This window comes from Onychomys torridus, chromosome 1 (assembly GCF_903995425.1).
Source record: "Onychomys torridus chromosome 1, mOncTor1.1, whole genome shotgun sequence".
Taxonomy (NCBI): Eukaryota; Metazoa; Chordata; class Mammalia; order Rodentia; family Cricetidae; genus Onychomys; species Onychomys torridus.
In genome coordinates this window covers 24092536-24104812 of record NC_050443.1, presented here as the reverse complement: position 1 = coordinate 24104812, position 12277 = coordinate 24092536, and the positions used below count along the sequence as shown (strand labels likewise).

Sequence of the window (12277 nt, the reverse complement as noted above, 5' to 3'; positions counted from 1 at the left end):
TCCTGAGATCTGACCGAGGTGGAGCCTCTTGAGCAAGTCCTTGGAGGAGTTTGAGGCTTAGGAAGAGACCTCCAGAAGACAGTCTCCTGATTCACAATCCCAGGAAGGCATTTATGGTATCACCAGTTCACTAAGAGCACACAGCTCTGGTGTCAGAGCACAGACTTTGAAATCCCCCAGACATCCTTTTACACCAATACTGTAAAGATAAAGACTTCAGGCAGCCTCCAGCCATCTGTTTGCCTTCTTGACTTTGGGGGTGAGAAAGTTTATTCCAGTCATAAGATCTAAGTGGAAAAACACAATTACCTCTATGATTTACTTCCAGGTGCCTCGTTCAAGTATGTCAGATTTCAACTCAGACACTTTTCTTTTTACTGTTTGGATTGTTTGTTGTTGAAACAAAGCTTCACTGTACAGCCCAAGCTGGCCTCTAACTCAAGATCTTCCTGCCTCAGCCTCCTAAATGCTGAAATTACCAAGTGTGGCTCCCTCAGTCACCTTGGATTCTCCTCTCCACCTGCTTTTTCTTCCGGTTCCTGAGGCCAACAGAGTCAGAGCTTGAGTGACACTGTCTTGGGAAGCATTGTCTGGCCTACCCAGTTTCATGCCTCGGAGGTCCTGCTCTGCTCACAGCTCAACAATGGTGAAGTTGAATTTTCAACCACCATCCTCTGCAAGGAGACCGAAGGTACACATATGGTAAGAATTAAGCCAGGTTTAGTGCCCACTTAAATGTACTCTTCAGATTTGAATGTTGCCCATAGTGCCAGCATGGTGGCCCACAGTTGTAATCCTAGCACTGGGACTCCAAGACAGGCTGATCAAAAGTTAAAGGTCAATCTGGGCTACAAAGTGAGTGGAGTGTTGTGGGAGATGATGGAAATACTGATGTCTACACAGTATACGTGTAAAATATGTTTGCACATAGAAAACGTCACATTAAACACTGTAAATGTATACAATTATTTCCCAGTTGTCCCTTAAAAATAGACCTGCTGGGCTTGTGGCATATGCCTTTAATCCCTGCACTCTGGAGGCAGAAGCAGGCAAAGCTCTGTGAGTTCAAGAGCAGCCTTGGTCCACAGTGAATATTCCAAGACAGCCAGGCCTATACAAAGAGACCCAATGTCAAAAAACAAACAAACAAACAAACAAAAACAAAAAACAAAAACAAAAAAACAAAAAAACCAGAGAAGGAAATCAATATTTCAATGCTCTCCAAATTCTACAAAGAATCCAACACCTTATCACAACATGGAAAAAACCAGGGAACTGCCTGACATAGGAAAACATAAGTCAACTCCAGAGAAAATAGATACAAACACAGTGTAGCTTTAGATGATGAAATTAGCCATTACTTTAAGATTTATTTTTATTTTGTGTATGTTGAATGTTTTTCTTGCATGCGTGTCTGTGTACCATGTGAATGACTATTGCCCTGGGAGGCCAGAAGAAGGTGTTGGATCCCCTGGAACTGGAGTTAAGAATAGTTATGGCCAGGCGTAATGGTCCGTGCCTTTAATCCCATGCATGGGAGTCAGAGGCAGGCAATCTCTGTGAGTTCAAGTGCCTGGTCTATTTAGTGAGTCCCAGGACAGCCAGACCTACATAGTGAGACCCTGTCTTGAAAGAGAAAACAAAACCAAAGGATGGTGGTGAGCTGCCATGTGCTGGAGACTGAACCCAGGACCTTTGCAAGAGCAGCCAGTTCTTAGCCTCTGAGCCATTTCTCCAGTATCCTTTATTATTCTTTTAAAAAAAATTATGTGTTGGGTTGGGGATTTAGCTCAGTGGTAGAACGCTAGCTCTGGGTTTGATCCTCAGCTCAAAAAAAGAAAAAATTATGTGTGCATGTGGGTGTCAGAGGAGTCCAGAAGAGGGCGTCAGATTCTCTGGAGTTGAAGTCACAGGTTATTGCAAGCCACCACTCGGGTTGGGAAACCAAACTCCAGCCCTCTGCAAAAGTAGCAAGTGCTATTAACCAGTGAGCCATCTCTCCAACACCAGCCATTAATGTTTAAAAACAGTTAACAGGTTGAATATTCCTTATCTGAAATGCTTCAAACCAGCAATGTCTTGAATTTTAGGTTTTTCCCTTCCTTCCTTCCTTCCTTCCTTCCTTCCTTCCTTCCTTCCTTCCTTCCCTCCTTTCTCCCTTTCTTCCTTCCCCCTTTTTCTTCCCTTTTTTCGCGAGTGCGCGCGCGCATGTGTGTGTGTGTGTGTGTGTGTGTGTGTCTGAGAGAGAGAGAGAGAGAGAGAGAGAGAGAGAGAGAGGAGAGAGGAGAGAGGAGAGAGGAGAGACAGACAGACAGAGACACAGAGAGAAAGTGAGCGACTAGGTCCTTTAATAACACTGGCATTTGAAGCTGCAATAGGAGGCCTAACAGCAATGCACAGAACTAGGAAATTCCTCTCATTTATAGACTTTTGTGGGAGCTTAGGAGGAGGGGTGTCTGAGCTTAGAGGGAGGGTCCCTGAGTTCAGCAATTTAGGGAAGGTACTGGATAGGACATAGGTGTGGCTGGTCCCCTTTTTAGAGGCAGACTCTGGGATTCCAGCCTTTTTGCTTATATACGTAAAAAAAAGAATGACTTCATAGAACAGGGGTTAGAGGTAGGTGGGGTCCAGTTTATGGTTGTCAACTTTAATTCTGGCTACTACCTGCAGAAATTGGAGCATTGTGGGAGTTAACGTCAAGCACCTACCCTCTCCATCCTATGCCATTTGGTCTGTCGGTGGTTCCTTAGTCAAGAGCTGAGGTCTCTCCTCAGGACTCTCCAAGAGCTACTCCTCTGAGATGGGATTCAGAATTGAACACAGAGATGACTCAGTGGTTTGGAGTGTTTGCTGCTCTTTGAGGGGACCCAGGTTCCATGCCCAGCTCCCACATCAGATGGCTTACAACTGTCCTGTGACTCCGGTTCCAGGGGATCTTACCCTTCTTCTGGCCTCCACAGGAAACTGCACAGAGATGCCCCCCACATACACACAACAGACACATAGCAAGTGTTGGGAGATGGTTCAGTGGTAAGAGCATTTAATGATCTGCCACAGGACCCAGGTCCCATTCTCAGCACCCACATGACATCTGTAATCTAGATTCCAGGGGATCCAGTGTCCTCCTCTGGCCTCTGTGGGCACCAGATATGTATGTAGTGCACAGACATACCTTCAGGCAAAACACACATACATATAAAATAAAATAAAAAATAAATTTTAAGGTTTTACTAACTGGAGGTGGAGCAAGGATCTGGGAAAAGTTAGAGGAAGAATTGGGTGAATATGATAAAAGAAAATACATTGGATACATGTATAAAATTCTCACTTCCAGTGGTGGTGGACTGGTGGTTTATCCTGTGCGGGGCAAAATGGAGGTAGAGGCCATGAGTAGGTACACCAGTACTGGTGAAATTATTAAGGCCACCCCACGTAGTTAAAAGGGAGGTTTATTTGGTTGGGTAACTTACAAATGAAGGGATAGGTTGTAGGGTCTAGCATAGATATGGCGCAGTCCTGCGGTGTTCTCTGGAAAACTCTGCTCGGTCCAAGGTCGCAGAACCAAGAGACGCCTCTCCTCTCGATCCTGAGTCTTCAGCTTCCTCCCTCAGCCCCGCCTTGTGGGCGTGACCATTACCGAAGCCTCTATGGGGGTTGGAACTTCAGGCCAAGGCTGGGATGGCTACCCACTACACACCAGCCTGGTCAACCCGGCTGTCTTCCCACACCTGACTGTGGTACTTCTGGCCATCGGCATGTTCTTCACCGCCTGGTTCTTCGTCTACGAGGCCACCTCCACCAAATACACATGTGATATTTACAAAGAGCTCCTCATCTCCTTGGTGGCCTCACTCTTCATGGGTTTTGGAGTCCTCTTCCTTCTGCTCTGGGTTGGCATCTGCGTATGAGTCCCCAAGGGTATCCATCAGGCAGCTTCACCAAGTCCCTGCTTTTGTAAATTAGTATTTTACCATTGCTACAAGTGTCCCACCTGCTGTTTACAATAAAGACAGATATGTGACAAAATAAATAAATAAAAATTCTCAAATAATTAATAAACTATGTATATGAAGATTTTTGTTGTTTGTTTTTTGAGACAGGGTCTTATCTATCCTGGAGATCACTTTGTAGACCAGGCTGGTCACAAACTCACAAAGATCCTCTAGACTCTCCCTCCTGAGTGCTGGGATTAAAGGCGTGCCCAGGATGTATATATTTTTACAAAGAGCTGAACTCATATCTGATTGAAGTGTAGAGTGTGTTGTCCTTGCATTCCAGGAGCTGGTTTTATCCTGGAAAAATGAATAGACACCTGATAGTTTGGTGGAAGTGGGGGTGATAAGAAAAACCAGAGGGGTCCTGACCACAGAGGCTGGAGATTTAAGATGTGGAAGCAGACCCAATCAATCTTCTTGGTGGAGACACAGGATGAAGATAAAGAAAATCCACCTGTAACAAGAGATGTCACCTGGGTCTCCTTTAATGATCCTGTAGCATCCAGGTCCTTGGTTCTCCAAGCTCTCAAGTGCCAGAGTTCTGCATCACATGATTTAAACAATAAGAATTCTTTGCAAGTTTATTAGAGTGATGCACTAAGATATATTTCACATGATTGAGTCCTTTAATAACATCCCCAAACACAAGGCAAAGAAGTTAGGATAGAAAATCTAACATCAACTTGCTGGATTTTGTTAATGCACGTGACTGTACTAACATATGCATAATGAGCTCTTTGGAGTCAAGACCTAAGTCTGAGCACATGTATGTTTCATGTATACCATTTATATATAGCCTTAAGTAATTATATACAATATATATAGCACTCCTATGTTTGTACTGAGACCTGTCATATAAAGTCAGGGCTAGAATTTTCCATTTGTGCCATCATGTGGGTGCTCAAAACTTTTGGAATTTCAGGGTGGTGGATGTGGCTTAGTTGTAGAAGGATGCTGATATAGTATTTATGAAGCCCACAAAAAGAAAAATAATTGAATTTCAGAGCATTTCAGATTTTAGGTTTTCAGACAGGAGATATGCATATGTACAAGTGTGTAGGAAAATCCAACCAATAAAGGGATAAATATGCTAAAGGAAATACAAATTGTAGGATGCTTAAGAATGATGTCACTTCCTCTTGGAAATCCACTGGTTACAGCTCATGCACCTGTACTTGTAGACATTAGTGTCTGCCTCCATCTGGGTCAGAGATGTCAGAACACATGAGCCTCTTATGCTTATGAAGAATAGGAGATCCTCTCTTGACAAACATCTTCCCCTGATTTATTTGTTTGTTTGTTTACTTATTTATTTAAGACAGGGTCTCACTATGCTTCCCTGAGTATCCTGGGACTCACTATATAGACGAGGCTGGCATCAACTCAAAAAGTTCACCTGCATCTGCCTCCCTATTGCTGGGCTTGAAAGTGTGTGCCACTGTATTTAGTGGGTAGCTGTTCCAGCTTTGACCTGGAAGTACTACCCCCATTGAGGCTTTGGTAACTGTCACTCCTACAAGGTGGAGCCAAGAGAGGACCCTGAAAACCCAAGATCTGGATGGACCAGTGCTCTTAGTTCCTGGACCCTGGACACTGGAGGTAGACCAAGCTAAGTTCTCCAGAGAACACCACTGGACTGCGCTTCACCTTTCCCAGACCCTGTAACCTATCCCTTCACTTGTAAGTTACCCCACAAAATAAACCTCCCTTTTAACTGCGTGGAGTGGCCTTACAAAGTCTACAAATAACTGTGCCCAGCTAAGAAATCCATTCTTAACAGAGAGCACCTTCATAATGTTAACTGTCTTAGTTACCTTTCTATTGCTGTGAAGACACCATCACCAAGGCAACTAATAGACAAACAGAGTTTCAGGGCTGGAGAGATGGCTCAGAGGTTAAGAGCACTGGCTGCTCTTCTCAAGGTCTTGAGTTCAATTCCCAGCAACCACATGGTGGCTCACTACCATCTGTAATGAGATCTGGCGCCCTCTTCTGGCCTGTGGGGATGTGTACAGGCAGAACACTGTATACATAATAAATAATAAATCTTTGAAAAAGAAAAACAGAGTTTCTTTGGGGCTTACAGTTTCAAAGGTTTAGAGCCCATGATCAGCATTGGGGAGAGCATGGCAGCAGTCAGGGAAGCATGGCACTGGAGCAGTAGCTAAGAGCTTACATCCTGATCCACAAAGCACTAGCAGAGAGAGCTAACTAGGAAAGACTGTGGGCTTTCAAAACCTCAACGGCCAGTGGCACATCTCCTCCAACAAGGCCATACCTCCTAAGTTTTCCCAAACAGTTCTATCAACTGAGGACCAAGTATTAAAACATATGAGCCTATGGGGGACATTCATTCAAAACTCCATACTAATATATCACTGTTTTACTTCACCACTCATAATTTGCTATTTATTTTGTGTATATAAATATATATATATATATATATATTATATATACACACATATATATATTTGGATGGATACACATACACACACATACACACACACCCCAAACACACACGGCTTGAGGATGGACACATGGACACATGGACACAATTTTACTTTTTCTCTACTGTGGAAAGCTTGAACCCCTAATGCCAGTTGGTAATTCAGGGTGTCTCCCATCACAGCATTTCATCACCTAACATGATACGTATAACTGATTTTCTTGACACATGTAATTGATTTACTCTGGACTCTTACACTATTCTATTTGTTTCTACACAAAGATCTCTCACTATGCCACTGCAATTTGTGATAATACCAGTACAGCAAGACTTTCCTTTCTTCTTTTTCAGAATTGCCTTAGCAGATCATCGATCGTTATTGTCCTACGCCATAGATTGTTTCCCTAATTCCAATACAACTAGATTGGAGTTCTTGTAATGAAATTGTATTGAATATGTAGATCATCTGATAGAAAGTTTACATTGTTTGGGCGGGGCAGTGGTGGTGCTCGCCTTTAATCCCAGCACTCTGTGAGTTCAAGGCCAGTCTGGTCTACAAAGAGAGTTCCAGGACAGGCACAAAGCTACACAGAGAAACCCTGTCTCGGGGAGAAAACTTCTAGTTTTATTTCTGTTGCTGTGATAAAACATTCTGACCAAAAAGAAACTGGAGAAGGGAGGAAAAGGGTTTGTTTGGCTTACAGGTTAGCCCCTCATTGAGGGAAACCAAAGCAAGAACCTGGAAGCAGTAACTGAAACAGAGACCATGAAGGAACTCTGTTTCCTGGCTTGCTCCCAGGTTCATGTTCAGCTACTTTTCTTGTCCAGCCTAGATCCACCTGGCTAGGTATGGTACCACCTACAGTGAGCTGGGCCCACCTACATCAATTAACAGTTAAGAAGCCCTATCTCCACTCCCACTTCCCACCCACCACTTCCCCCCACCCTCACCCTACCCTACGAACATGCTCACAGGCCAATCCAATAGAGGCAGTTCTTCATTTGAGTTTCCCTTTTCTCATGTGCATCAAATTGACAACCCAGATTAGCCACTACAGTAAGACACTTCCTCCTTATTTACATCTTCAAATCATTTTTAAAAGCTGTATGTGGCCATTTCAGGTTTTTCTGCTAGCTCACTGTCCAACTTCTTCAGTATTGCAAAGGATATTGTATTTTTATTACATTCTCAAGAATTTTAAATGGAGAGAGATACACTACTGACTACATTCTCATTTTAAGCAAACTATCCTGTTACAGTCTTCTTAGTTTAGCTGTTTCTCCCCCTGAAACAGAGTTTCTCTGAGTAACAGCCCTGGCTGTCCTGGAATTCTCTTTGTAGACCAGGCTGGCCTCGAACTCACAGAGATCCACCTGCCTCTGCCTCCCAAGTGCTGGGATTAAAGGTGTGCGCCACCACCACATCCAGCAAGGGTGGCCCTTTTGGCTTCCAATCCTTTCATCATTCATGAAGTTTCCCACCTTACTACAGAGGCTGGGACCTTCAGTGACCCTCCCTCCATAGCTTCCATGTCTACATCAGGGGATTCAATCAACAGAAGACTTGGTTTCCAAGCTGTTCTGGGATTGAGGCCCTTTTCTCCTTCTTTCTTTTATGTGGACCTGTGCTGGGTGGAGATTGGACAGGTATTAATGCACTGTAGCAACTTTTGGTTCTATGACAGGATTAACCTAGTGATATTTCACAATTCATCTATGAACCCTAATGAAGTGTTTCAGGAGGTGCCTGCCTGTGGACTGTGTTTAATCATACAGTTACTGTGAATTTCTCTATTGTAGCCAGGACTGAATAAAATGTTTCCTATTTTAAAAAATTGCAGTGTTGGGGAGATAGCTCAGTAGTAAGTGCTTGCCTTGCAAGTGTGAGGACCTAAGTTTGAACTTCAGAACTCACATTAAATAAACCTTTTTTTTCAGAGCTGAGGACTGAACCCAGGGCCTTGCACTTGCTAGGCAAGTACTCTACCATTGAGCTAAATCCCCAACTCCCCAGAACTCACATTAAAACAAAGAAATAAGAAGTAGCCAGGCACAGTGGCCCAAGCTTGCTCACAGTGCTCCAGAGGTGAGACAGGATGTTTAGAGCTTGCTAGCAGCTACACGAGCATACCTGGAAAGTTCTAGGCAAGTGAAACACCTGTCCTGAGGAATACCACAGGAAATTGTCCTCTGAACCACACACACACACACACAAATATTGGCACACACACAAATATTGGCACACACACACATTTGCACACAAAGGTATACACATCAGTATCTGCCCACAAATAGATACATACACACCTGCAATCTGCATGCACACACACAAACCAGTATCTATACACACAAGTGCACACACAAACAGACACACTCACATCTGCACATGCAGGTGCATATGCACCACTCCATAGGAAATTCCAATTTTTGTTATTTGTCATTATTCCCTAAACAATATAGTATAATATATATTATAGCATTAGGTATGACAATCTAGAGACACAGAAGGCTATAACAAGTTACATGAAGATACTACAGTATCCTCTATAAGGGTCAAGCATCCTCAGTTTTGATCATTTGGGCGGTCCTGGAACCCAACCCCCAAGGATTCCATGAACAGAGGTAGAGTCATAGAATACCATTGCCTTTTTCCTGTCTATCATTTTAATGAAGAGATTTGGATTTCTACATACAGGTAATGAATGAAATAATTTAGAAATGTTAGATAGACTTAAGGAAAGACAAGAATAGTGGATCTTCTAAAAGTCCAAGCAGATACAAGTGTGAGGCACAGACATGAGTATAGCAGAGAACGAAGGGAAAGGAGGTTCTTTCTTTCTTTCTTTCTTTCTTTCTTTCTTTCTTTCTTTCTCTCTTTCTGTCTTTCTGTCTTTCTCTCTCCCTCCCTCCCTCCTTCCCCCCTCTCTCCTTCTCTCCCTCCTTCCTTCTCTCCCTCCTTCCTTCCTTCCTTCCTTTCTTTCTTTCTTTCTTTCTTTCTTTCTTTCTTTCTTTTCTGGTTTTTGAAGACAGGGTTTCTCTGTGTAGTACTGGCTGTCCTAGAACTTGCTCTGTAGACCAGTCTGGCCTCAAACTCACAGAGATCCACCTGCCTCTGCCACCCAAGTGCTGGAATTAAAGGTGTGAGCTTTTTTTTTTTTTTTTTTTTTTTGAGACAGGGTTTCTCTGTGTAGCCCTGGCTGGCCTTGAACTCAGAGATCTGCCTGCCTCTGCCTCCCGAGCGCTGAGATTAAAGACATGCACCACTACCACTTACAGAGGGAGCGGAGATTCTAAGGCATTTAAATTTCGGATTCACAAGACAGATCGTCTCTGTCTGAGGCTTAACCATCTGCAATCACTGCAGAGATCAGGTGAGACACAAATTTTGGAGAAGAAAAAGGGGGTTCCTCTTTATACGTGTTGGCTTAAAAGAGATTGTGATGCATCCAGGGAGGAGTCTGATACCGGTAAAGACAGAAACACTTGATTTTGGAGCAGCGGGTCTACATAGGAAGATTTATGGAAGCTGGGCTTGACTGTAATATCAGCAATTTTGGAAGCTGAGGCAGAAGGATCACAAATTCGAGGCCAGTCTGGGTCTAACAAGAAAGCAAGTCCCAAAGCAGAATGGTTCCGAGGCGCCTGCGCAGGTGCCGCACCCCGGCCCCGCCCTCTTCTGTCCCGCCCATGCGACACTCTCCACCGGAGCGGGTGAGCACGCTTGGCCCCGCCCCCACCCGTCCAGCCCCGCCCCCTCGCGGTGTGTCGCGCAGCCACGCGGAGGCCCAGCGCTCTGCCTGCCCAAACAGCGTTCGGTTTAAGCTCAGCTAAGTTATCGCAGCGGATAGCGTTAGCTCACTGCTGCGCTGCCGCACAGATGTGGGGCGGGGTCGAGGGGTGGAGTCGGCGCGGAGGCGGAGGCTGGGGGGGGCGGGCTCTGAAGTCATGTGGGTAAACATGCCGCACGTGGAGTACAGTCTGAGCCAGGAGGGCGGGGCCGCGGACTCCGAGAAAGGAGGCCCGTAGGCTCTGCGCGCGCAGGGAAGTCTTGGACAGCAGGGGTGCGGGTGGCCTGGTTCTGGCGGAACTTCAGTTCCTCCATCCTACTACACTGTGACCGCTGTGGCCAGGCCAGGCCCTAGAGGACGGAACCACCTTATATGATAACACCACACGGTGAGCTCTCTCCCATTTCACAGGTGAGGTAAAGAAACTTATCCCAAGCCACGTGGCTGGAGAGTAGCGCCACCAGAATCCGCCTTAGGCAGCTGAGCTTCTAGGGCTTACTCAGTGGCTGGCGTTGCAGGGACTCTGGGGTCTGACTCCTGTGTCCTGCCCTTGCCCCTGGGGCTGCATATGGTCGGCTAACATGGCGAGGCTTGCTGCCCGTGAGCAATGAGGTGACTAGGGTGCCTGCTTCCCTAGCAGTCCAGAGGCGGGCGCATGCCAAACAGTCGAGCTCGTTTCCGCCTGGGTGTGGTGGAGACACTTCGGTAGTCCAGACCCCTGGCCCCGCATCGCTGCTTCCTGGACATCCCCTCCTCCATTTCTTTGCTCCTTTCTTCACCCCGAGACACGCAGGACTACTTTCAGAAGCGACGCCCAATGCATTGGGCTCTTACCCTTCTGCCCCAAAGGGCCTCCTTCCTCTCCTCCTCCTCTCCCATCTGTGCCGCGTGACCAGGGGGAGGCGCCGTACAAGGCGCAGTCCAGGCGTGGGGCCCAGCTAAGCTGTCATCCCGGACTGGCGGGCCTGAGGAGGCCTAAAAGGGGGAGTCGAGGGCTTGGGACTGGTAGGAAGCATGCTCCAGGCAGAAAGGCTGAGCTGCCATGAGTCCTGGGGAGGAATGCGCGCCCCCTGCAGGCTTAGGCGGCCTCTAGGTCTTGCGGCCCTAAACCCCATACCTGGGCCCCTCCCAATTTTGGGTTTTGGGGTTCAGGAACTTGTTAATAGGACATTCCATTAACCCCACCGAGGCTCCCAGGCAGCTCAGCGTAGCAGCAGGCCCTGAAGCCAGGCTCAGTGTCTGACCGTTGGCAAATTGCTGAACCTCTATTTTTCTGTTTCTCCAGATTCATTTACCCATATGCCAGCTTCTGTAATGACCCTCTCTGAAGATGTCTTTGTTTTCCCTTGTCCTCTAACCAGCATCCCTACATATTCAGCTACGTGTGTTCTCCCTGTGCCTCCCAGAACAGCCATGGGGTGTTGGGCTCATATCGTGTAGTAAAAAGGCTTTCTGGAGAGAAACCCTAGCTTTGGGATTTGAGATTTGGCTAGGGAAGAGCATCCTGGGCTGTCTCTTTTCCCTGAGTGAGGTTGAGGAAGAGGAATATGGAAGCCCAAACACTGGGAGCCCTCGGACACAGCAAAAAGGAAAAATTAGCAGAACCCTGCCGGGTTGTGCCCAGCCCTGAGGCTGAGGGATGGACAGGCTTTTCCCAGGCCAGTCACTGAGACCAACATAATGGGGTTGTAACTCCTCGGGAATGGGTGAATGTGGCTTCCCAGCTACAGCAAAAATCCTGCTGTGAAATGCAGGATGCAGCTGTTCACGGGCTCATCTCTGCTGCTACACAGGCCTTAACCAGGTTCTGTGCTATTTCTGTATTTGCTGCTTTTGCCGTACCACTGACAAACCCCCACTCCCTTTTGTAGGTAGTTCTGATGGGCTGACTCCAGTTCTGCCCCAGGGACTGATGCATGCCACATGCCTAGCCTGCCTCAGCTCTGCATTCCTTGGCCACAATGATTAGGGACCTTCAGCTAGAGATTCTGAGAAGGAAGTTCTAGCTGGCAGGAATGTCAGCCTTACAGATAATGGAAAATACCAAG

The 12277-nt window shown here is 46.2% G+C and overlaps 1 protein-coding gene across 1 annotated transcript; it reads left to right on the top strand.

The window, feature by feature from the left end:
- Positions 1 to 3371: 3371 nt before the first annotated feature.
- Positions 3372 to 3908, top strand: LOC118581586 (transmembrane protein 258-like). The gene is made up of 2 exons (XM_036183881.1): positions 3372 to 3406; positions 3704 to 3908. The coding sequence occupies exons 1-2, from the start codon at positions 3372 to 3374 to the stop codon at positions 3906 to 3908; spliced, it is 240 nt and encodes a 79-aa protein (XP_036039774.1).
- Positions 3909 to 12277: the final 8369 nt, after the last annotated feature.

Excerpts from the sequence above, each read along its gene's own strand:
- LOC118581586 (XM_036183881.1), top strand. The coding sequence starts at position 3,372 with ATGGAGGTAGAGGCCATGAGTAGGTACACCAGTAC. Across the intron at positions 3,407-3,703 it reads ATGAGTAGGTACACCAGTAC|GGTCAACCCGGCTGTCTTCC; the intron begins TGGTGAAATTAT and ends ACACACCAGCCT.